This window comes from Micromys minutus (genome assembly GCF_963924665.1).
Source record: "Micromys minutus genome assembly, chromosome: 21".
Classification (NCBI taxonomy): Eukaryota; Metazoa; Chordata; class Mammalia; order Rodentia; family Muridae; genus Micromys; species Micromys minutus.
This window is the reverse complement of record NC_137956.1, coordinates 9,580,966-9,606,883: the sequence shown is the minus strand read 5'-3', so window position 1 is coordinate 9,606,883 and position 25,918 is coordinate 9,580,966. Positions and strand designations below refer to the sequence as shown.

Below are 25,918 nucleotides of genomic sequence, written 5' to 3'. Positions count from 1 at the left end.
GTGAGAAACTTGAATAAATCCAACTAAAATCAGGGACTAAACAAGTATTTCCTATCTAGTCAATTTGGTACTGGAAGTCATAGCTAGAGCAATCAGACAGAAAAAAGAGGTCAAAGGGATACAAATTTGAAAGGAAGAAGTCAAAATGTCACTAGATGATATAGTAGTATACTTAAGTGATCCCAAAAATTCCACCAGAAAACTTTTACAGATGATAAATGGCTTGAGAAAAGAGCCTGAATATAAAATTAACTCAAACAAATCAGTAGCCTACCTCTACTCAAAGAACAAACAGGCTTAGAAAGAAATTAGATAATTGAAACCCTTCACAAAAGTAACAAAAAATATTGAATACTTTGGTGTGTCTCTAACCAATCAAGAAGGATCTTATGACAAGAAATGCAAGTCTCTGAAGAAAAAAATTGAAGAAGATCTCAGAAGATGGAAAGATCTCCCATGCTGATGAATTGGCAGAATTAATATAGTAAAAATGACCATCTTGCCAAAAGCAATCAACAGATTCAGTGCAATCTTCATCAAAATTCCAACTCAATTCTTCTTAGAGTTAGAAAAAGAAATTTGTAAATTAATTTTGAATAATAAAAAATTCAGGATCATAAATAACTATTCTCAACAGTATAAAAATTTTCAGGGAATCACCATCCTAGACCTCACGCCCTATTACAGATCAATTGTGATAAAAACTGCATGGTATTGGTAGAGAGACAGGCAGGTAGATCAATGGAATAAAATTGAAGACCCAAAAATGAACCTACACACTTATAGTTACTTGATCTTTATGAAAACATTAAAAAACATTCAATGGAAAAAGGACAGCCTCTTGAATGATGCTGTTTCAACTGGTAGTCAGCATACAGAAGAATGTAAATCAATCCTTTCTTATCTCCTTGTACAGATCTCAAATGGATCAAAGCCCTCCACATAAAACCAGCCACACTGAAACTAATAGAACAGAAAGAAAGTGGGGGAGAGCTTAGAACACATATGCATAGGAGAAATTTTCCTGAACCAAACACGAATGGCTTATGCTCTAAGATCAAGAATTGATAAATGGGACCTCATGAAATTGCAAAGATTCTGTAAGGCAAAGAATACTGTCAAAAGGACAAAAACAGAAACCAACAGATTGGAAAAAAGATCTTTACCAATCCTACACCTGATAGATGGTGAGTATCCAATATATACAAAGAACTCAAGAAGTTAGACTCTAGAGGATCAAATTTAAAAAATGGGTACAAAGATAAACAAAGAATTCTCAACTGATGAGTGTCGAATGGCCAAGAAGCACTGAAAGAAATGCTTACCATCCCTAGTGATCAGGGAAATGCAAATCAAAACAACCCTGATATTCTACCTCAGTTAGAATGTCTAAGATTAAAAAAAAACTCAAGTGACAGCAGATGCTGGTGAAGATATGGAGAAAAAGAAACACTCCTTTATTGCTGGTGGGGTTGCAGGCTGGCACAACCACTCTGGAAATCAGTCTGGCAGTTCCTCAGAAAATTGGACATAGTACTACCTGAGGACGCATCTATACCACTCCTGGGCATATACCCAAAAGAAGCTCCAACATATAACAAGGACACATGCTCCACCATGTTCATAGCAGCCTTATTTATAATATTCAGAAGCTTGAAAGAACCTAAATATCTTTCTACAGAGGAATGGATACAGAAATTGTGGTACATATACTCAGGTATTAAAAACAATGACTTCATGAAATTCCTAGGCAAATGGAATTTGAAGCTATCATCCTGAGTGAGGTCACCCAGTCACAAAAGAATACTCATGGTACTCACTGATAAGCAGATATTAGCCCCCAAAACTCGGAATACCCTCAAAATAATTCACAGATATTATGAAGCTCAAGAGAAGGAAGGCCAGAAGGTGGATGCCTCAGTCCCTCTTAGAAGGAAGAACAAAACACTCATTGGAGTTAATAATGGGACAAATAGAGGAGCAGGGATTGAAGAAAAGATCATTCAAAGACTGCCACACCTGAGGAATCCATTTTGTATGCATCCACTAAACCCAAGCACTATTGCTGATGCCAAGTAGTGCTTACTGGCAGTAATCTGATATGGATGCCTCCTCAGAGGCTCTGCCAGAGCCATACTGATACAGAGGAGGATGCTTGCAGCTAACCATCAGATTGAACATGGGGACCCCAATGAAAAAGGTAAAAAAAGAACTGAAGGAGCTGAAAGGGTCTGCAACTCCATGGGAAGAACAAAATTATTAACTAACCGAACCCACCACAGCTCCCAGGGACTAAAACACCAACCACTGAGTTCACATGGAGAGACCCATGGCTCCAGGTTCATAGGCAGGATATCATTCTCTGGAATCAATAAGAGGAGAGGACTTTGGTCCAGCAAAGGCTCGTTTTCTCAGTGTAGGGGAATGCCAAGGTGCTGAGAGGGGAGAGGGTGGTTGGGCAATAGAGCACCTTCATGGAGACTATGGGAGGGGGAGGGTAGATGGGATTGGCAGAAAAGGGATAACATTTCAAATGTAAATACAGAGAATATCTAATGAAAAGTGAAAAAAGAACCAATATGATTATAAAATTATTGTATTTAAGTTTAAATCATTTATCAGATGTCTAGAAAGCAATATGATATGTTGTGAGTTTTCACATAGATTGTATATTTATTTATCTCCATGAAGCTTACCTGTTTCTGGGCAATTACAGACTCATGAATACAAATTACTGTACTACACTTAGCCCCATGGAGCAAGATATACCCAAGTGAAAAGACCAAGAAAGTCATGAGGAAAGGGAAAGAGGCTGTGGAAGGTACAATTCATTTTATGTTTCATGTGAAAACTGTAGTAAGAAGCTGTTTGAGGCACTGCAAAAACAAAGACCAATACAAAAGGCCTAAGAAAAAAATGTAGCACGCTGTATGTGGAACTTGAGGAGCAGGTGCATGTGGTTAATGATGGCCAAGCCAGTCACAAATAACCATGTGTAACACAGAAGGTACCAACAGGCAGAGTGTGGTGTACACTTAGCCTTCTCTTGGAGGAAATACAAGCTCCTGGCTAGGTGCTTAATCAGAGCCATGCTATGTGTAGTCCTGCAGTACAGACAGCCCTGTAGTCGTGATGGACTTCAGCACAATTGGTGTAGGAGACGATCATCCACTGGGCAGAGATAGGTCCTATAATTGCTTGTAGTTGGTAACTATCTGCGACTGAGATCCAGTGGCTATAGTGCACCTCAACCCAAGAAACACTTCGGGTGGCATTTGATTTTCTGGAATTTGGCATTAAAATCTAAAGTTACAGAACACACTGAACGCTGATTCTTAATTAAGCTTAATTCGATCATCCATGTTCCAAGAAAGGTCTGATCTCCCTTCCTTTTCAGTCACAACTTTCTAAATCAATAATTAGGCCACTGTGTAAGTAAATTACTACTTTCATGAAGAAACTATAAGCAATATATTTTGTCGTTTTTCAGACAACAGCTATTAGTCTTGGTGCCAGGTAAAATCTCAATAAAAATTTACTGAGCAACTGTATGCTACAGACACTGAGTCTGAATGAGCTATAATTGCGTTTTGGCTGCATAGGATGCTAGAAGAATAAACAATATCATGGTAAAACTCTAGGGAGCATGAGCATGATGGAAAGACCACTCAGAATCACTTGAAAGCAGTGAAGAATGTGAAGTTAGAGGGATGTTGGGTGCCTTGGGAGCATCAGTGTAATTACACTGACACTGGAGAGGGAGGAGGAGAGAGAGGCAAATTTCTTTGGTTTTGGTGTCCAACTACCTCAGAATAGTTTTCTCACCTTTCCTAGCTGTCCATGAAATGGACTTCCCTCTGTACTTACAGATTTTGTTCCTAAGCATAAGGAAAGGTCAGTGTTTGTTGCAGTAGGGTCGGCAAGACCTATATTTTCAGCTACTTGGAAAAAGGCTCTTTGAGACTCAGGGTCTTACGTGTCAGGCTCAATTAACCTATGCTCTTCCATTGACCATCAGCAAGGTTTCAGGAGCCTCATGCCAACAGAATCCCAGCCTGACCGAGGATCATCTCAGCCTCTCTGGGGATTCATACTAAAAGCAAAACTGCAAAATCAGAGTATGGTTGCAAAGACACAAGTTCTTGTGGAATGAGAACACTGCCAGTAACATTGCCACAGCAGTAAGTATGTGCAGAGTCTCTGCAACCCTTTTTTGGTTTCCTTCTGTGCAATACGGCAAATAGAAAATGTGTAAGAAAACCAGACTTCAGCTGTTCTCAAGCTTGAGAGGGTATTCCTGTTTGAGAAGAAAGCATAGGATTTGAAAATACATTATAAAGAACTTACTGTATTGAGCCCCATGCCATTAAGCATATATATCAAATCCTCAGTGGCTACATTCCCAGAAGCACCTTTTGCATAAGGGCAGCCGCCTAATCCAGATACAGCAGAGTCCACCACGTTAATTCCCATCTGAAAAATAAAGTACAACAGCTAAGGCACGTGCATGTATAGGATATGAATCACTCATTTCTAGTTAAACTATTGTGAAGAAACAGTAAACACAGTTTGAACATGCTATGTGCTATGCGACGTCACCATTCACTTGTTGCTAGAAGCATCCCTGGAGAACCAATTCCTTTTTTGGTTTGTCTCTTAGACCCACAAAATCTCTGCTAAAAATCTCTGCAGCTGGGTTGGTCTTATATCAAGATTTAAAAGGTATGGCTTTTGTCTGTTTGTTTATTCCCTGTAAAAGTTCAGCTGGCATGGTTAGAGCTGGAAGTAAAGTTAGCTATTCTGGTTTTATATATTCACTAATTTCTACATTTATCTTTAAAGAATTCCAACATCCATTATCAATGAGGACTGATAGTTGGGTCTTGGTTTTAGCAATGAGGCTAGTATCTGCAATAGGTTTTGTGGGACCAATTTACCTACCAAATTCACCAAATTTTGGTGGGAACAATATTTTACACATAAGACTCTGGAAGTAAAAAGTATTTAAGAAGCAAGGGGTCTCTGTCTTTCTAGAGAAGTTCGCATCCCCTGTCCCCGCTAACTTCTCTATGGCAGTTGTGATGTTTTCTGTCTGTTACTCACAATTCTCACTCATACAAAGATGTTCTCATACCATCCCCTCTTCCCAGGGAGAAACCTCAGGCTTCTTGTGCACATGCATGGTCTGGTAAAGAATTCTCTGTACCCAGAGAACACCGCTCTGCCTGTATCCACAGCCTCTGGAAGCTGCACATTTGTGTAGACTGGGTGTCTGGACTCAGGGAAGCAGAGGACACAGAGTTTACGTGCTGCTACTATAAAAGGTAAACAAACAATGATGTCAAGAAGAGCCCTGGGCATCAGCTCTCAATAATGTAAAAATGGAGTGAGGTGGGCCATTCCTCTGGAAAACTAACAATTTAATAATGAATGCTGCAGAAATACTTCAATTCCTCAACCTTTACACTTTCCAGCCAATCTATTTAGTGGGATATAATCCATCATCCAGAGAGAGAGAGAGAGAGAGAGAGAGAGAGAGAGAGAGAGAGAGAGAGAGAGAGAGAGAGAGAGAGAGAGAGAGAGAAGTTTTAACAAACGTGAGTACTGAGTATCCATGGAAGTTCCTATGGTTCCTTAAATATCCAAGTGGCAAGCCCTTCCCCAAAATTAGTTAGACCAGTTTTCTAATCTAAATGAGCCCTGCTATAGCTTTGACCTTTTCCCAGTGACTTTCTGAAGCTGGACTCCTTATTCCTTCACTCCTTTCAATCTCAGGCATGCACCTGTTTTCATTTTAATTTCAAAAGCTTGCTTCTGGAGCTTCTATAACATGTAACATACAGACACACTCTCATACACATCAATGAAAATTAAAAAATAGAATTTGGGAGCTGGAGAAGCAGCTCAGTGGTCAAGAACTTTATTGCTCTTTCAGAGGACCCAGACTGGATGGCTAACACCCATGTGAGGTGGCTCACAGGTTGTAACTCCAGCTCTAGGAGTTCCAAGACACAGTCTGTACTTTATCAGCACCTGCACAGACATGGAACACAGAAGCTTGCACAGGTGCACATTCATGCAGAAATAAATAAATGAATTTATAATAAACTTGAATACCTTCAAAAACTTTTTAAGAAGAGTAACATGACCTTGGGAACTGTTTAATGTTCTTAATTCTCAATTATTTGTACCGTCTAAATAATTCTCAATTATATGTTCTGTCTAAATAAATGGGCCATTGTGATTTAAAGATTGTACAGTGTTAGGTGGAGGCACTGTGTGTAAGTTCAGAACTCAAGAGGCAGCTGGTGAACTGTCAAGCTCAGGGCTCTCTAAACTACACAGAATGACTTATAGCAAAAAGTAAACAAAAGCAAACAAAAATCACAGTATGTGTACACATATAATACTGTACATTCTTTTACTTCTCCAAAGTTACTGCAGAGATTTCTAAGGTCTGTATAGCAAGTATAAAGACAGCTAGAGAACAAATGAAGAAGAAAAGTCTCAGTTGCTCTACTGATAATTTATTATAGAGGGAATATGTTTAGACTTTGTGACTGAATACTTATCCCTATGCATAGTTGAAAATAATGCACAGATCACTTATCTTACTTCAGGGAGATGACAGCATGGGGATGTTGTCCTGCCTCTCATTAAACACAAAGATTCACTGAGGACAAGTTTTTGATGGGTGGATGTGTACAAGGATGTGCTGTGTGTTGGTGAGTGGGTGTAGTACACACCAAACTTTTCTGACACCACACTAAAAACCAAGTACTTGACTTATTTCTTCATCTCAGAAACATTGTCCATCTTAGGGGAACAGCCACATGGTGGCAGTGTAACATCAGAATCCCCAAGTTCACGTCCTGTTCAGAAGTCACTGGGGCTCAGTCAAAGTGGGTAGCTGATACGCAATACAATTCACCAAGTAAACAGCGTTCTTATGTTTAAGATAAATGTAAGACTATTGAGGCTGCTGAATGCATAAGGCCACAGCCAACATATTCCTTATTCTTTATGTGTTTGTTTTCTTATTCCTCTGAGTTGAACTATTTATTAAGCAAAACCATGATGCAGGTGACTAGACAAAGCTCCCAATGCTCATGAAACTTTGAATTAGAAATAAAATTTATTAAATCCTGTGTCCTGTGTGCTAAGAGGTAATCTACTGGAATCCAAAGAGAAACAGTTTTCCCGGGGCCCCAAATAGAAAGAAAGAAAACCAAACAACAAACATATTCAGCTGAAAGGAAGCGTCATTATGACCCTTCATTCACTCTTCCTCTTACTGATCAGTAAACCCGGTGATCACACTTGTGGCTTTCACCTTCATGAGCTCTACAGATCTGTGCAAAAGTGGTACTAATAGCCCTTCCTGGAGAGCGACAAATGGGACGAGATACACTATAGCACACTGCCTCTTCACTGTAACAGTGGGTGCATTCTGTGGCACGCAAATTTTTCAAAATGCCAGATGCTCAAACCATGCAGACATACTAATTAACTACACAGACATACTAATTAAGGAAAGGTTTATCCATAAGTGGTGCTTAGAAATAATCCCCCCAAAATATATAAGTGTGTTTACATAATGGAATTTTAGCAAACAATTTTAAAAGCATCCTGTTCCAGTTTCAACACATGCCATGTAGTCTAAGATTTCAGGTACTGAAGTTTTTAAAGTCTCAAGGAACACTTAACATTTTGACAATGTAAATTTTCTTTTAAATCTATCCTTTTGTTCTCTAAAAACTAGCAAGCATCCTTCTAAAATCTACATAATGTTAGATTCACAATACTATTTCTAATATTAAAAATTATTCTCCTTGGGCTAAAAATACCCAGAATTAAGCAATTAAGGATAACAACAGAGCTGTACTCATCTGTCAAGGAGAGGTGGATTAACAGCAACGTTCCTCTTCCAGAGTATATGAGTTTGGATCCCAGCACCCATGTTGGTTGGCTCACAGCTGCCTGGAACTGCAGCCCTAGAGAATCTGATACCCTTTTATGGACTCAGGGAGTATGAAAGCAACACACACACACACACACACACACACACACACACACACACACTTAAAATACATTAATAAAAACACTTATCACCATTTTCTGGTACTTTAGCTCTTCATTGTATTCACCGTAGCCAGTGTTCTCTCCAGTGGATGACGAAAGTCACCAGTATTACTATTTCTCTTTAATCATCCAGACATCAAGAATGGATCACAGCCTCCTTTTCAGTAAGTCAAAATCTTTCCAAGAAATGATGTTCAACCATTAAATTATTGGTCCATGCTGAGCTATGGCACTGCAGACAGAGAACTCGCATTTGCCATGTGACTACATAGTGAAGATGTCATACATGACAACCGTAGGTGAACAGTAGGCACCTATGAATAGTTCTCAATGTTTTGGCCAACTGATATATTTGTCAATACTAGGGTATCCGACATTCTAAGTACATGCACGCATGTATGTATCTACATTTAGGAATGAATGTGGGCATCACTAAAGCTTTCATATAACAGACATTTGATTTTGAAATAGAATTTCTTAAACTCTTCTTTTGCTGTAGAAATAGGTTATATTATATGTTCACTAGTTATATTAAAATAAAATAGACGTATTGAAATGAAAATAAGAGAGATCAAATGAAAAATACCTAACCAGGAAATTGACAATTTCGGTAAGAATGAGAAAATATCAAAGATATTAAAAAATGCTTATTAATGCTTACTTTTCACAGGGATTGTACACATCACAATAGAGAAGGTTCAAGAGCACCTTCTGAAGTGGTTAATAACACATGTCCATTTGATGGAGGAGGAAACTGAAGCTCTAGAAGGCAACTGGTATGTGCCAATTCACATGATTAGAATGAGAAAGAGAAAGGAAGGGCCAGTTGTGTGCAGGCTGATAAAGCTGGTTCACATTCGCCATAGACTAAAGGACAGGCCCTGCCAAGCCCCTTCAAGCCATTCCTTTTCTGACCTGAAGCATTGCTCTGGGATGCAGTGTGAGCTGAGAGCAGAGCACTGACAGCTAAGAAAGCCCTCTTTCCTTGGGAGACCCCCTTCTTCTTAGCAGCATCATCAAGACTTTTCAGGGAAAACCCTCTAGCCCCGCTTGTTGCATTTGTAAGAGGACTGCTCAGGAAAATCTCAGAAAATGTTGACAGAGTTGTTATCAAGCTTGGACTTTCTTTGTACTTTTTCCGGTAAGAGTAGAAATAAATTCTTTTTTTAAAAATGCACAACAAGGAAAGAACAGATAATAATTTATTAATAGAGACTAGTATGACACAATTAATAATTTCAAAGAATATTAAACTCTTTTAATTGAATTTTAAGGAAATAAAAGATAAATGAACAAGACCCTCTGGTATGTATTTGCATTTCCAGACTATAACAATAGTAACTGATAATAAATATAATAATATTAATATTATATATTACATATTATAGCATTATGTATTCTGTTTATATATTAACATAATACATAATACTATAGGTTTTAATATGTAATAAAAATACAATAATAACTCTGATATGTAACGGTGTTTTCTCTATAACAATTCATTTCACAGGTACTTAAGGCAAGTGGGCTTTTAGTGAAGGTTACTCTTTTCTCATAACTCTGTTCTTCTGGCAATACAACAACCAGAGAGAATTTGCTCTAACTCAGCCTCTCACTTCCGGGATTCAATTCTGTAGATGATGACTTTTAGTGTCACCTATTTCCTTTGTAAATGTGTGTATGTGGAGTGCACACTACAGTGAGCTTAGTGGCAGTGCTTCTGACATATACATAATGTACTTCAGTCATGTCCAACCCCCTTCATACTCCTGTCCCCTTGCTGCAGAAGCACTGTCTGCTTTTCTTCTTTTGAATGAATTTCTTCATTCTTCATCCACCATCCATGGTTTCTAGCATGTTAAGATAAAATAACTAGACCAATGTCCAATAAACACAATGATTTTGATATATGCACAGTTTCAGTTAATACATAAATATAAGCTATATATAACTGAGTTTCCACATTACTAATTCCTAAGTGGTAAGGTTCAGGCTGCCAGTGCATTCTTCAGAAGCAAGAGACAGACCTGACATAAAAATATAATAATAAACATCTCATATGTCAACACTAAGATGTTAGCAAATGCTACTTCCTGACTTGTACATTTAAGAGTCAAAAATAGTCCGAAGTTCTAGCTTGAGGATTTCTGTGATCTCTGCCAAAAATCATCATTTTCCTTTTTGAACACCAAAAATATGCATTTCAAGTCCCCAAAGGAAAGTTAATGCATAAAAAAGTTTGGACACCCATACCCTTTGACCTGGCAGTGTAAGAATTTCAGTCATTGTAGCTTTTCACCAAAACCCTGTTTGGTCTGCTTTCAGGATCCAGATACACAACAGTACTTCACTGTGCATAACGCATGGAACTGTGCGGAAGCAACAGCACACGAGCAACTCAGTATGCGCCATCACTCACTCAAACAAGTGTTTTCAGAAACTATGTGGCCTTTTCCTTTCAAATAATCAAGCATGAATGGCATTGAGGAAATGGAGAGCCATGAGAAGAAGACATCTGGGTTCCTAAATGACCATGTGATCACAGGCAACACAAAAGTAGATAAAGCCATTATCCTGATCTGTAGTATGATATACAGACATCTAACGAGAACACAGTTTCTGAGTTCCTAGTCTGCCCTTTGGCCCATTTCTTCCTATGTCTTGCATTGTTCTCCCTTCCTTTTTATGGCCTTTCTTTTGTTACCTGGCCTTTTTATGATTATGTTTTGTCTAGAAGGGTAACTTAATATTTTAACTTCTAAGTTATTTTGTGGTTGCCTCTTGGCCTAGACTGACTTTATTTAATCAGTGACCTTCTAATCAAGGTGACAGTGGAAAGCTCTCATGACTGTTGGCTTTTAACTTCTTTGTGTGTCCCTTTCCCTATTTCTCACTTTTGCACAGATCATCCCACAATGTCTATTTGTGCATGTGCACACACATGTGTATCGTGTGTACGTGTGTGTGTGTGCGTGTGTGTGTGTGTGTGTGTGTTTTACATGATTATGAGTACTGTTGGCTGTTGCCAGCAGAGGTCCAAAGAGAGTGTTTCTTTCTTTTGTTTGTTGAGACAGAGAGAGAGAGAGAGAGAGAGAGAGAGGAGAGACAAAGAAAGAGAGAGGAATGCAGAGAGAGAACCTTGAGTTGGTTGAATAGGGACAGGGGACAAGAGATAGGTTATGGAATGAAAAAGAATATGATAAAAATACTGTACAAAATTCTCACAAAATAAATAAAAACATTTTAAAATAAAATAAAAGCCTGGTTGGCACGGCTAATGGGCAGAGAACATGTTATGCAGAATGGTGACAAAAGACATGGAAGGTGCCGCCAGTGGCCTCTCGGAATGGCAGGAAGACCATAGAAGGCATTTAGCTGGAAGCCACAGGCCATGTCCAGTTTAAAGAATGGTGCCACACATGAAACCGTAACAAAGTACTTATGACTAGTGACCATGGAACAGCTCATAATGAAGATGAGCAAGTAAACTAATAGAGAAAACTATTTTGGGGGTGCTGTGGGGCAGACAGATGAAAGTTCAGAGAATAAAGCTACAAGGGCACTGGATCTCTGGAGGAAAAAGAAGTGACCAACCTGTCAAACACATCGCATGTGAGTTCACATTTCAGAGTGCAGAAAAGATTCCATCATCTCATTCTGGCTCTCTGACACCGGCATTAGCCCCAGCCTTCCTTGACAATACTCACAATACTCCATTAAGCTTGTACAAAGCTGGGGAGTAGGATAGGAGGAGAGAAAAGTAGAAGCTATACAACTGTGTAAATAGCCGCTAGAGAGGCAGAGACCATGGTATGCCATTATAATGACCTAAAGAATATCACAGTTTACAGTCAGGTGATAGCCTTCCTCTGCGCCCCAGCACCCGCCAAGTGCAACTGCTCAGTTGATTAACTGACTTTAAGCAAACCGAGCTGCTGCTGCTCCAGGAGGCTGCAGGGACCACAACAGTTTCAGCTAAGGGCTGATTCAGAACAGGCCTTGTTTCTGGCCTGTTTCTGGTCAGAGGTAAATAACTTCCAATTCTGAAACAGATCCTGATGCGAGGCCCCTAACACTGAAGCTACGACCAATTGCCAATAAACACGGGCAAAAGACGGAACAACAAAGATGGGAGCTGATTAAAGGAGGAAAGGGCTGGAAATCCTGTGTTTTGGAAAGAGAGTAAATAGTGCTACCCATATTGACAAACAAGAGCGAGCTTATGAGACTGTGCAGAGCAGCTGCCTGGAAGAAGTCAAGGCAGCAGGCAATAGATTAGCTTGAACGTCACTCCCTTATACCTACACTGTATGGCATAATACCTAGAAAGTAAGTACAGAGTTACAATATATACAAACCCCAAGTACAAGTGTATCTGCACACAGAACAACTGGGCTTGATCCAGTCCATGCACGATATAGCACTGTATCCCTACACATCTGAGTATGGAAAAATATAAACAATTTGTTTTGTTTTACATGTTCAATACCTGCCTTTTCCCCATGGATATGAACCATATTTTCCTAAATATACATCCTCATCTGTAAGGAAGTGTGTGTGTGTGTGTGTGTGTGTGTGTGTGTGTGTGTGTGTATGTGTGTGTGTGTGTGTGTATACATGTGATGTGGGCTGAAGTTGATGACTCTTCAGATGGGGCAGTCATTGTCCACCTCAGATCTGAAACACAGCAAAATTATATATTTTCGAGATCTCTTAGGTAAGAACTGTAGTCAGGCACTGTTGTGTGAGCAATGGTAAGTAAGCACAGAACTTCAGGCCTGAACAGAAAGGGAAGAAAGAGGGGCTGAACCAGAAGAGAGCCAGCCTTGAGCTCCTTAGCCCCTGAAGCAACCTCAAATCTTTTAATTATAAAATTGTATGTAATTAAAGCTGTATTCACTGCTTTCCACTGGTCAATAGCCTTAGGAGACTTGCTGCAATTTGTTATCCAACTTGTATAATTGACAAGATTCAGACACATGATGTTTAATAATATGAAAATTGCTGCGTGTTTGCTAAGACATAGCTCTGGGGTTCAGAACTGAGTGAGAAAATGACTTCCCAGTCTCTGCTCTTGGCTTGTGAACTTCCTTCCAGAGGCTTCCAGGAGCTACCAGGGTGTCTTCTTAATGCACAGCTTCTTTTTAGAGAAGCAAGAGTTACAAAGCTTAGTCCGGAGGTGAGCGGGTTCATTTCTGGGGTCTTCAATTCTATTCCATTGCTCTACTTGACTGTTTCCATAGCAATACCATGTCACTTTCATCAATATTGCTCCCTATACAGCTTAAGGTCAGGGACGATGATTCCCCCAGAAGTTCTTTTATTGTTGAGAATAGTTTTCGATATCCTAGGCTTTTGGTTATTCCAAATGAGTTTGAGAATTGTTCTTTCTAACTCTATGAAAAATTGAGTTGGAATATTGATGGAGATTGCATTGAATCTGTAAATTGTTTTGGTAAGGTGGTCATTTTTACTATATTAATCCTGCCAATCCATCAGCATGGGAGATCTTTCCATCTTCTGATGTCTTCTTCAATTTCTTTCTTCAGAGACTTGAAGTTCTTGTCAAACAGATCATTCACTTGCTTAGTTAGGGTCACACCAAGGTATTTCATATTGTTGTGACTATTGTGAAGGGTGTCATTTCCCTAATTTCTTTCTCAGACTGTTTATCCTTTGAATAGAGGAGGGCTACTGATTTGTTTGAATTAATTTGATATCCAGCCACTTTGCTGAACTTGTTTAATGAGTTTAGGAGTTCTCTGGTGGTATTTTTGTGGTAACTTAAGTATACTAACATATTATCTGCAAATAGTGATATTTTGACTTCTTCCTTTCCAATATGTATCCATTTGTCCTCCTTTTGTTGTCTAATTGATCTGTGTAGGACTTCCAGTACTATATAAGGAGAGAGTGGGCAGCCTCCTGGAGTCCCTGATTTTAGTGGGATTGATTCAAGTTTCTCACCATTTAGTATGATATTGGCTGCTAGTGTGCTGTATATTGCTTTTATGGTGTTTAGGTAAGGATCTTGGATTCCTTATCTTTCCAAGACTTTTATCAATGAAGAAGTTTTAAATTTTGTCAAATACTTTCCCAGCATCTAATGAGATGATCAGTTTATTTTTCTTTGAGTTATTTATATAGTGGATTACATTGCTAGATTTCCATATATTTAACCATCCTTACATCCCTGGGATGAAGCCTAGACTTGATCATAGTGAATGGTTGTTTTTGATGTATTTTTTGATTCAGTTTGCAAGAATTTTATTATTTTTGCATTGATATTCATAAAAGAAACTTGTCTGTAGTTTTCTTTCTTTGATGGGTCTCTTTGTGGTTTAGGTATCAGTGTAACTGTGGCTTCACAGAAAGAATTGGGTACCATTCCTAACCCACACACCTATGGTGACTTGGTATTTGACAATGAAGCTAAAACCATGCAGTGGAAAAAAGACAGTATTGTCAACAAATGGTGCTGGTTCAACTGGCGGACTGCATGTAGAAGAATGCAAATTGATCTGTTCTTATTTCCTTGTACAAAGCTCAAGTCAAAGTGAATTCAGGACCTGCCACATAAAACCTAATATGCTGAATCTAATATAAGTGAAAGTGGGGAAGAGCCTCAAATACTTTGGCACAGGGGGACATTTTCTGAACAGAACACCAATGCGTTATGCTTTAAGAGCAACAATCAACAAATGGGACTTCTGTAAAGCAAAGGACTCTGTCAATAGGACAAAATGGCCACCCACAGATTGGGAAGAGGTATTTACAAACCTTATATTCCATAGAGAACTAATATCCAAAATATACAAAGAACTCAATAAGGTAGACGCTAGAGAAGCAAATGACCATATTAAAAAGTGGAGTACAGCACTAAACAGAAAATTCTCGACCATGGAATCTCAAATGGCTAAGTAGTACTTAGACAAATGTTCAACATCTTTAGTCATCAGGAAAACCTGAAAAAGTTCTACCTGAGGACCTAGCTATACCTAACTCCTGGGCATATACCCAAAAGATGCTCCAACATATAACAAGGACACATGCTCCACTATATTCATAGCAGCCTTACTTATAATATCCAGAAGCTGGAAGCAACCCAAGTGTCCCTAAACAGGAGGATGGATATAGAAAATGTGGTACATATACCAAATAGAGTGCTACACAGAAATTAAAATCAATGACTTCATAAAATTCTTAGACAAATAGAGGGAATTAGAAAATATCATCCTGAGTGAGTAAACCCAGACACAAACTAACACACATGGTAAATACTCACTAATAAATAGATATTAACCCAAAAGCCCAAAATGCCCATAATAAAACCCACAGAACACATGGAGTGTTAAAGAAATGAAGGTTAGGGTGTGGATGCTTTAATCCTACATTGAGGGGGAACAAGACCATTGTGAAAAGTAGAGGGAAAAGGAGACTGGAAAGGGAGTAAGGAGGGGGAAGAAATAAGGGGGGGGGGCAGCATCGGGATCTGTAGGAGATGTGAGAGAGACAGAGGGTCAGGAAATCAAATGATGTCGTAGGTGGGATAAACAACTGGGGATAGCCACTGAAGGGTCCCAGATGCCAGGGAAATGCGGGCCTCCGTGGACCCAACAGGGATGACTTTAGTGAAACTGTGCAGAGAAGGGGGAGATAGAACCTATAGAGACCTCCTCCAGCAGATAGGCACAGCCCCCTGTCAAGGGATGGGGACACCCACCCATCTCATAGTTATTAACCCAGAAATGTTCCTGTCTATAGGAAGAGCAGGGACAAGAAATTGGAACAGAGACTAAAGGAAGGGCCAACCAAGGACTGCCCCACCTGGAGATATATCATGTCTGCAGACACCAAACCCAACACAGTTGCCATGGTCAAGAGGTGCTTGTTGATGGGAACCAAGTATGATGGTTCCTAAGGAAGTTTGGCCAGCAAATGACCAATGCAGATATGGATGTATGAAGCCAACCATCAAAAGGAGCTCAGAAAATCTGGTTGGGGAGCTGGCAGAAAAACTGGAGCAACAGAGAAGTATTGCAACCCCATTGGAAGAACAACATAGGCTGGCCTGACTGCCCAGTTCTCCCAGAGTCTAGACCACCAACCGAGGAGTGTACCTGGAAGGATTTATGGCTCCAGATATGTATGTAGCAGAGGATGGCCTTGCCTGACAGCAATGAGAGTGGAAGCCCTTGGTCCAGGAGAGGTTTAATTCTCCAGTGTAGGGGGATTCTGGAGCAATGGGGCAGGAGAGTCTGTGTGGGTGGGGGAGCATTTTCACACAGGCAAAGGGGAGAGGTGAGGGCAGATATGGGATGGGGACTGGTGGAGAAGTAACCGGAAAAGGGGATATGATGGGATGGGTGGGCTGATGGGGGTATAACTGAAAAGTAGTTTATCATTTGAGATGTAAACTGATGGAATGATTAGATAGATGGATAGATAGATAGATAGATAGATAGATAGATAGATAGATAGATAGGTAGATAGATAGATAGATAGATAGATAGATAGATAGATAGATAGATAGATAAAACAAAGCATAGTCCCTAACAAATCACTAAACTAATATGTTCCTGGTGAAAAGATATGTCATAAATACATGTAAGCACAACAAAGCAAAATATGTATGCTAATGAAAATTATAAGGAAAGGCTTTGAGAAACACTAGCAAGATGTGTTGGACAGTTTGCAGAAGAGCAGAAAGGGGCAGTGAGAATAAGTCTGGTAAAGAGTCTGCCTTTAATAGGGCTTTAAAGGGTATTTGGGGGAAGTCCAGCTAAGGAAAAGGGTATTCTACATATTGAGAATGGATGAATTAAAGATACAGATGAGGAATAGAAATTGGTTCACTAGGAAGAATTTAATAAGATTACTGCTAGACAGTTCCACTGAGAATGAAGCAAGTCCTTAATCCTGAGGCACCCTTCGAGTCTTCCCAAAGGGGATGAGTTTTAGCCTCTAAGAAATAGGGCATTTGATGGTTTGTCAGCCCTTGCTTCACCAATGGTGTTGTTTTGCTCCAGTCTCACTAGCAAGAGAAGGACAGTGACTGTGGTTAACGAGTGAGGCATCTGTGAGTAGAAATAATAGCTGAGCAGAGCAAGGTACCATTGGGCCAATGATGGAGAGTATTTAACATGAAACAACTACTAAAACCCAATTTGTTAGAAAGAAAATGAAAATAAACTTGTGAGTTAACAAAGTATGGGAATGAATGAAGTGGGACTATCACTAACAAACCCCCTGTTGTTTGTAGCTCAAAAGCTAAGTTCAGCAGGCTACATTTAATGGGGTGGGGTATAGAAGCCACTCCAGTGACATTCTCAAATAATGATTCCTCCATTGATGAAATACAAAAAGACAATCTAAACCCATAAAAGGAATTACTTTTATAATGAATTAGGTCTTCAACTATGAAAGAATTGTCTGCAAAGGTTAGTTTGTTAAGTGTATTAGTTACTTCTCTAGTGCTGTGATAAACATCATGACCAACTTGAGAGAAATGGTTTATTTGGTTGACATAGTCCCTGACATTGTTCACTGAGCATGCCAAGGCATGAACTCAAGGCAAGGAACCTGGAAGAAGTAACCCAACTCCAAAATTCCAGGCCAATTTTCCCCAAGAGTTCTTTCCTGCTCATTCTTTCTCTTCTCTGTATTTTCAGGGAAGAGGCCAACCTCAGCAAGCTGCATTCCTCACGATCTCCGGTCAGAAGAAGGCTTTTATAGGACAAGGAAGTCAGAATATTCTCCTCACCCAGTGCTCTTGGTGGTACTTACCACAAAACTCTAGTGTGGAAAATGCCCAATATTGACTCTGAATAGGCTGAGAGTGACCCCAGTTCCTTTCTGGAAATTCTTGATATTTTCCTCTTTGTAACTGAGAATCCCACTAATCACAGTGGAGCCCAAATGTAACAAGCCTTGCAGGATAAGCTGGAGAGGGCAGGCTCAGCAGCTGAGGAAGAATGCCTCCCTTGCTATGTGGCTGCTTGGTTCTAATAGAGGACAACACCTTTGCGGTTTCTTTATTTCTAATATTTTGCTTTCTAATTCTCGCAGCACTAGAACTCATGTAGGTGAGTGTTACCTGGCTACTAATGTGACCAGAAAACTCTGCAGTTGACCTGCAGAGATGACATCCTTGATTATATTCCAAATTCATGGCTTTACCTTTTACTTAAAGTCATTACAGTAAATAATTATGCTTGAAGGACAACTTTTCTGCCGCATTTGCCTAAAAACTGATCAAAAGATTATCCACTTACTTGCTGCTAGTTTATTCTGTATTTGCCACAGTCCAATAAATTCAAATATATCTCATCCTTTTTTTTAAAAGAAAACCATGAAATTTGGTAGAGCAGTCCTTGGCAGAACAGAACCTCCTCTCTCATCTCCTTTCTCCTGGGTGGTATCTTCTCTCTGTATCTTTTCTCTATATTTGATTAATTCTTCAATGTTTCCCATATAAAAGTCACAGTTTTATACAGCAAAAATGTTCTATCTCTTCTGTTTTCAACAGAAGACTCCTTAAAAACCACTGTTTTTGTAGTCCCACCTTGAACCCCACACACCAGTTACCGAAGCCAATGCACGAATGTAGTGTGCCTAAGTGTCTACCTTTTTAGCTAGGAATTATAAGAGGAATAGAAGAAGATGGCACAATATGCAGGCTCTCACAAAGGCACATTGTAAAAGTAGAGAGTAGAGAGGAAGAGCTTTCTCTAAGGGAGATACAAGTCTGAGAAATCTGAATAACACATATTTGCAATATACACATAATGCATATACATATACATATATTTAATATAAAGTTCAACACTAGGAATAAATTAGAGTTAAGGTCTCAGGTATCTCAAAAACTCTAACATTTAAAGATTAAGACAGTACTTAGTAATAGATAGTGGTGAGTATTGTTTCTACCACTTAACAGATATTTGGAGTTCCTATTACATGTGCATTGGTAGCAATTATAGAACACACAACCTGTTCTGTCATATAGTTAATATTATACCAAGGGAGAAAATACTTCAAACAGCTGTCTTAGGGTTCTAATGCTGTCATAAAACACTATGACCAAAAGTAACTTGGGGAAGAAATGGTTTGTTTCTTACAATTCTCACAGGCCACACTTCAGCACTGAGAGGACTCAAGGGAAGTACTGGAATCAGACACTGAAACAGGAGCCACGCAGAAATGCTGCTTACTGGCTTACATCACAAGGCTTCCTCAGCCTGCTTTCCTATACCATCCAGGTATAAGAGGTGGCACTGCCCACAATGGGCTCAGCCCTCCCACATTAATGATTAGTCAAGAAAATACCACACATACCTTTTCTCAGGTAAACATTCATCTTCTCAAATATAACTACATTTTTGGTCACATCAGCATAAAAAGACACAAAAGCTAAGCGTCAAGATGATAAGATGATACTGGAAAATGTGTGACAAAGATAAGTCACTGATGGAGAGTTTATCAAGGGTCATTTTGTTAATAGACATATTTGAGTTGAGCTCCAAATAAACCAGAAGGTACATAAGCTACTAACCAGTGTAAGTAACAGTAAAATGAGCAAAATCAGAACATGTGTCTTGAAGGGGAAGATATTTGGCATCTTAGGGTGTACCTAGAACCAAGGGGCCATGGGGATCAACAACTATAAAACAACCCCAGACACATATCAGAGCTGAATCTCATGGGAAAACATTTCTTTTTATTCCTTGATATTATTGGATATATTTTAGTTACATTTTGAATGTTGTCCCCTTTCCCAGATTTCCCTCCATATCCCCTGTTCCATCCCTTATCCCCCAGCTTCTATGGTGTTTCTCTGCTCACATCTGCCACCCATTACGTGAAAACCATATTGTTGATAGAGCCATGTTATTTAGTTTTATTTATTCATTTGATTTGTGACACTTGCAACTTCTAATGAAAAATGTTCTTTTTCTTGAGGATCAATCAATGATCCCCTTCATTTGTTTTTGTTTTGTTTTGCTGAGACAGGAACTTTCTGTGTAGCTCAGGCTGAACTTTCCCTTCCTCTGTCTCCCTAGTACTACAGTTAGCATTTTACCTTTGTGTATGCCACCATGCCCAGCTGATTCCCAGTTGACTTTAACTTTCTTTATTTGTTAGAAGATAAATCTATCATTTTAGCTATTCATTGTTGCAGTAAATATTAAAAAATAAAAAAATTATTTATCTTTTTATCGACCCCACAGTCTCACTCTATCTGCATTCTCCCTTCCTTTGGCGGTTTTCCTCTGCCTTCCCTATAGCCTCCATCCCAGGGTGTTTCTCTACCCCCAAATCCCACACAAACACAACTCTATAGTCCGATAGCTTTTCATACAGGCTTATGTATTCAATTCTCAATCCACAAACGCTCTACACAACAAGATTACACCAAATAGACAAAGACACAAACTGCCCTTCTATATGAGATATTAGGCCTATAAAATCCTTAAATATTCATAGCTATTTAAAGCCAATTATGCCCACCTGGATCTAGGTCATCTTTATAAATCTTCATCTTGGAGTTTTTCTTCCATCCTCTTCCTCCTCTGAACTCTCCTCTCTGACCCCTTTTCTCCTCTTCCTTTACCCTGAGCAGTCACTGGCTTTCCTTTATTTTTCTAATTAAAAAGGGAAGGTCAGATGAAGTCACCTCCAGACTAGGCAGCAACTTTTTGGAAGTCGAATTAACATTAAAAAACTTTTAGGACAATCTACAATTCATTACATAGATAACAAATGATCATTTATTAGCAAGTGAAAATTAGGCCCAAAACTTAAATCACTGTGTTTGTTTTGTTTTGTTTTGTTTGCTTTGCTTTGCTTTGTTTTAAGGAGTAACTACACAGGCTGTCTCTTCCAGATTTCTTTTGATAGGAACAGCTTTGCATTGCAAGTTACTGAATTGTCAAGGTCAGAACATGGGTCAACATCACCGTTTTATACTGTGGGGAATGGAGGCTTTTGAATGTGGTCCTTATATAGCCACCAATATTTTTCAGAATATAAACCAAGTGAACTTAAGTAAACACCCAACAAAAAGCACAGCATTTCCTTTGAGAAGTACTTCCCATGGCTATTGTTCAGAAAGTCTTTTACACAAAAGTCCTGTTTGGGTTCAGTATTTTGTTCCACTTTATAAATTTTGGCAGAAAAGTTGCTCTGTAAAAATCACAAAATCCCTGGGTACCCAAACAATCCCAAGCAAACGGAAAAAAAAATGCTAGATTTCAGATGTCCAGATTTCAGGACATATTCTAGAGTCATGTTATTGGACTGTTTTCTTGGTGCTCTGGGGCTTGTTGCTGTTTGTTTGGTTGTTTGTTTAGTTCTTTCATACTCTAGACACTAATCCTAAAACAGATGCATGGCTAAAACAAAGATTTTCTCCCACTCTGTAGACTTCCTCTTCAATCAACTGGTTGTTTCCTTTGCTGGACAGAAACTTTTAGTTTTATGACAGTTTCACTTTTATTTGTCAACTGTTGGCCTTAATTCCTGTGTAAGTAGAGCTCTATTCAGAAAGTCCCTTTTAGAACCTATATCCTGTAGAGTTTTAGAGTTTCCGGTTTCATACTGAGACCTCTGATTTACTTGCAGTTTATTTTTTGTGCATGTGCAAGGTGGTAGATACGGATCTAATTTCTTTCTCCTACATGTGATTGTCCGACTTTCCAAGTTCTATTTGTTGAAGATGCTTTATCAAAAATGAAATTTGTCTCATTACATGTGCTCCTATTGAGTAGTCTATTTTGATTTATTGATCTATCTGTGTGTTTCTGCATCTCCAGGACTACACTCTTTTGTTCCCATAGGTCTGTACTATAGCATGAAATCTGGTATGACTGTTTCTCCAGCTTTGTTCTCTTGGTTGAGGTTTCTATGTAAAATAATACTTCATATGACATTAACAAAAATACACAATTTAAGCTATTTTTCTATTTCTGTGCAAACTGTCTTGGAATTCTGCATAGGATTGCATTGATCTGTAAATTGCTTACAGTACAAATGTCATTTTCACAATATTAATTCCATCAGTTTAGGAGCATGGAGGGTTTTTATTTTTTAAGTGTCTTACTTGATTTCTTCACAGACTCAAAATTTTCATTATAGATGTCTTGACCTCCTTATTTAGGTTTACTTCTGGGTGTTTTCTTTTGGGATATTGTGAAAGGGAGTTTTTCTATAATCTCTTTCTCAGTATGTCTGTCTTTGGTATACAGAAAGATTACTGGTTTCTCTAAGTTACTGTTTGGATACCATAAAACTTTGCTGTAAGTGCTGATTATTTATAGTTCTCAGATGGCACTGTTGTGCTTCCTATCCATACTGCCATAGCATCTGCAAATAGGATAAGTCCACTTCTTTCCTTGTTTATTTGCTCTTGATTTGCCTTTCTTTCTTTTTTGCTCTAGCCAGGCCTCCAAGCACTGTATTGGAGAGCAGTAGGAATAGTCTCCAGTCCTGTCTCCTTCCTGATGTTAAGGTATTGTTCTGAGTGTTTAGTCATTTAGGATGATGTTCGCTGTGGATTGTCAAACATACCTTTATTTTTTGTAGTATCCTCCTTCCACTTCCTATACCTTTATCCACATCTGTGAAAATGGTCATAGAATTTTAATCTTCAAGTCGACTATATGATTTATTTAGTTTATTGGTTTTGTATGTTCATCTATCTCTGATGGTTGGGGGTTATTTTTTATATATTTCTGTATTATGTATTGAGAATTTTTGCATACTTCACATACAAAAGTGAGTGCTGCTAAATGGGTTTAGATGTCATAAGCTGATGTCTTTTGATTTTGTTAAATAACCATGCAAAATATGAGTTTTTACTGGGGCGGTTTTTGTTATTTCTCAACTCCCTGACCTCCATTTCCCATCTTCTTTCTCCCTTAGATCTTATAGTCTTGTCCATAGTAGACATGACATAATACATGTTAATTACTTAAAGTAAACTTTTAGGCTCTGGTAGGTAATTCTCTTAATAAAAATTTTGAATAGTTAAAATGTATTTTAAGACAAGGGCATTATTTATTGAGATGTAGGCCTTGATAGTTCTAGAGAAAAATATTCTTCCAAAACAAAGTTCTAAATATTTATAAGCCATAGGATCTTTTAAGAACCTGCAGAAAACATTATATATTCTTCACATAAAAAAAAAAGGAGCGAGATACCTCTCAAAATGATGTACATTAATCTTATCCATGCCAGAATACTTGTCTAATTGAGGCTCTTGAATTCCTTTCACCATCACCATTATCCAAATGGCAGGAGTAGCATTATGTCATTACTTTTGATTTATTAATTCATATATCTTAACATCCTTTGGATTGGTGCTGTTTAAACCAGCAATTTCTCTCATTTATTGTGATGCCAAGTTTTAATGTCAACAGTATTTCATAACAATAACATGATTTAAGCATTTAACTGTGTACAGTTAGAACATACACACAAACACACACACACACACACAATGTTAAATAGTTATCTTATAATATGGCAATAATATCTATACTAAACACCAGCGGCTTATAAATAAAAATCTAAGTGTCAGGAATGAATGGGTTTCTTCTTGTAGAATCATTGGACTAGAGTTCCCATAGACACACAGACATAATAGATTATTGACATTGCTCTTAATTATCCTCCATTCCTTAAAAGAAAAATCCTATCTCTGAAGACACCACATGCTTGATACAAAAAAACATGATGACATCAAGTGTGTATGAACCTGGAAACTTAATCTCTACTATCTAGCTTTCAGAGTTCTGAGAGGTGCCATGAAAGCTTCCCGTAATAAAAAGTAATCATCAGTTATATTTGGACATAAACCCTGAAAGCTACTATAATTATTAACATTGCAAGATAAGTCTACTGCTACAATTATATCAACAGGCATGGGGTCCTGGTTGCCTTGGAATATCAGGAAAACTGTTTTTTTGAAGTCATCCACTACCTCTAGTTATAAAAATCTTTCTCCCCTCTCTTCTACAAAGATTTCTGAGATATGGAGGAGGTGTGTGGTTCAGAAGTCCCATTTAGAGCTGAGCACTCAGCTTATTCTATTCAAGTTGGCCATCTGTGGGTCTCTATGTATAATGGCCGTCTATTACAAGATATGTCTCTGCTGAGGGTTGTGAAATACATGGATCTCTGGGTGAAGTAATGTATCATTTAAAGTCAATTTAAGACTATTTCCATTAGCAAAATAAAAGTAGTAGTATGCTTGTCTCTAGGGAGACATATATAACTACAAGCCACTCCCTCCATTAATGGTGCCACGTATGGATTCTATCTTGTTGAGTGAGCCTTAGATACAATCAAAAAGTGGTTGGTTGTTTCCATCACAGTGCCACTATTACAACTGTGGGCCTCTCTTCTCAAGACAAATGTTATGGTAGATTGCAGGGTTCATATCTAGGTCAGACCGGTGACTGTTTGACTATCGGGCAGTATGAAGAACAGTGTCTAGCACTAGGAGAACTAATCAAGAGAAAAAAGCTCCCAAGAAAGTCCAACTTAATTTCTCCACATTCTGTGACTCGGGTATATGGTATCTTCAATAGTAAAGTCTTAACATCATGTTCTACTGGGTATCCAAGAGCATGTTCTCTGGGGTATCCCCAAATCTGTAATTTGGAGAAGGCTATGGTATGCCACTGGACAACAACTCAAAAAGAAGTAATCTTAGCATCAGAGTTGTTTGTTTGTTCATTTGTTTTTGCTATTGCATGGTGTCTAGTTGGCATATTATTCTCCATTGTAGGTAATGCTATTTAAACTATTTTATATATGTATCTATACATATATAGGAAGGTTCTACAGTAATAGGTTTTTTATGACTGTTTCAAAAGGCTTATAGTGTTAGTTTCTCTTCCCTCATTTCTTCCTCAACTCTGCCTTTCCATTATCAATTCATTTAATCCCTCTTCTTTCTATTTTCTTCCACTTTTGATATCACTATATTCAATTTCAACTTCCTCAAATCATATAAAAATTAGTGGGGAGAAAATCTGGAAATATATTTACCACACAATTGATCTATAACACAATGGGGAAAATGAAACTATAAAGAAAAATGAAATTATAAAACTCAGAGGTAAATGAATGGGACTGTAATCAATCATACAGTGAATGCTCAGCCCAAGAAGACAAGCATCACATTTTCTGTCATATGTGGATGTCAACTTTGAACCTCAAATCCGTGTGTTTCAAGTAGAATGCTCATTAAGGCTAGAAGACTAGTAAAGAGTAATGAGAGAGGGAGCCTAACACTGGTGTTTTTTGGAAAAGTTATACTATGAAACTGCTTCTAAATATTTGCTTCTACACAGAGAGGAGTTTTGTCCTCAAGTTTGGTCAGAGAAGCTTCTTTCTACACTGGTTGACTATGAAATCAGAAACTCATATGTGATCAAAGTGATAAATACAAGTTACTCATGGGAGCTTAGTCCAAAACAGAGCATGTATAATACCTCCTCTGAGGCTCAAGAAATATCACAGAAGAAGGTGTGAAAATAATTTGAGATTCTGAAGATTTAAAAGGAGTGTGGTGAAACACTGTCTCCTAGAAATGGCTGTAGCAGTCAGGAACTCACAGGATTTGTGGTTACTTTCCCAAGACCTGGCCAAAAATGGCCATGTCTCCATCACGGATAAAAAGGGTCCCACAAAGTCCTATTCCTTATGAGAAGCTATACTGTGTATATAGCTACATTCCTCAATGATGTGCCACTGATAGGCTGCTCTTGCTTAAGTAAACAATCTTTCACCCATGGCACACAAACAGTCAGTCCTTAACACAATGTGT

The 25,918-nt window shown here is 38.5% G+C and overlaps 1 protein-coding gene across 4 annotated transcripts in view; it reads right to left on the bottom strand.

Moving 5' to 3' along the window:
• Positions 1-25,918, bottom strand: part of HMGCLL1 (3-hydroxy-3-methylglutaryl-CoA lyase like 1) — a gene marked incomplete at both ends in the record, with an annotated part of 120,056 nt that overhangs the window by 4,920 nt on the left and 89,218 nt on the right. For 2 of the 4 annotated variants that reach the window (XM_080934780.1, XM_080934782.1), the window contains one exon: positions 4,348-4,473. The exons of the other annotated variants lie outside the window; for them this stretch is intronic. In XM_080934780.1, coding sequence (XP_080790906.1) covers positions 4,348-4,473 — 126 coding nt within the window. The remainder of the gene's footprint in view (positions 1-4,347; positions 4,474-25,918) is intronic. 4 annotated transcript variants of the gene reach the window in all.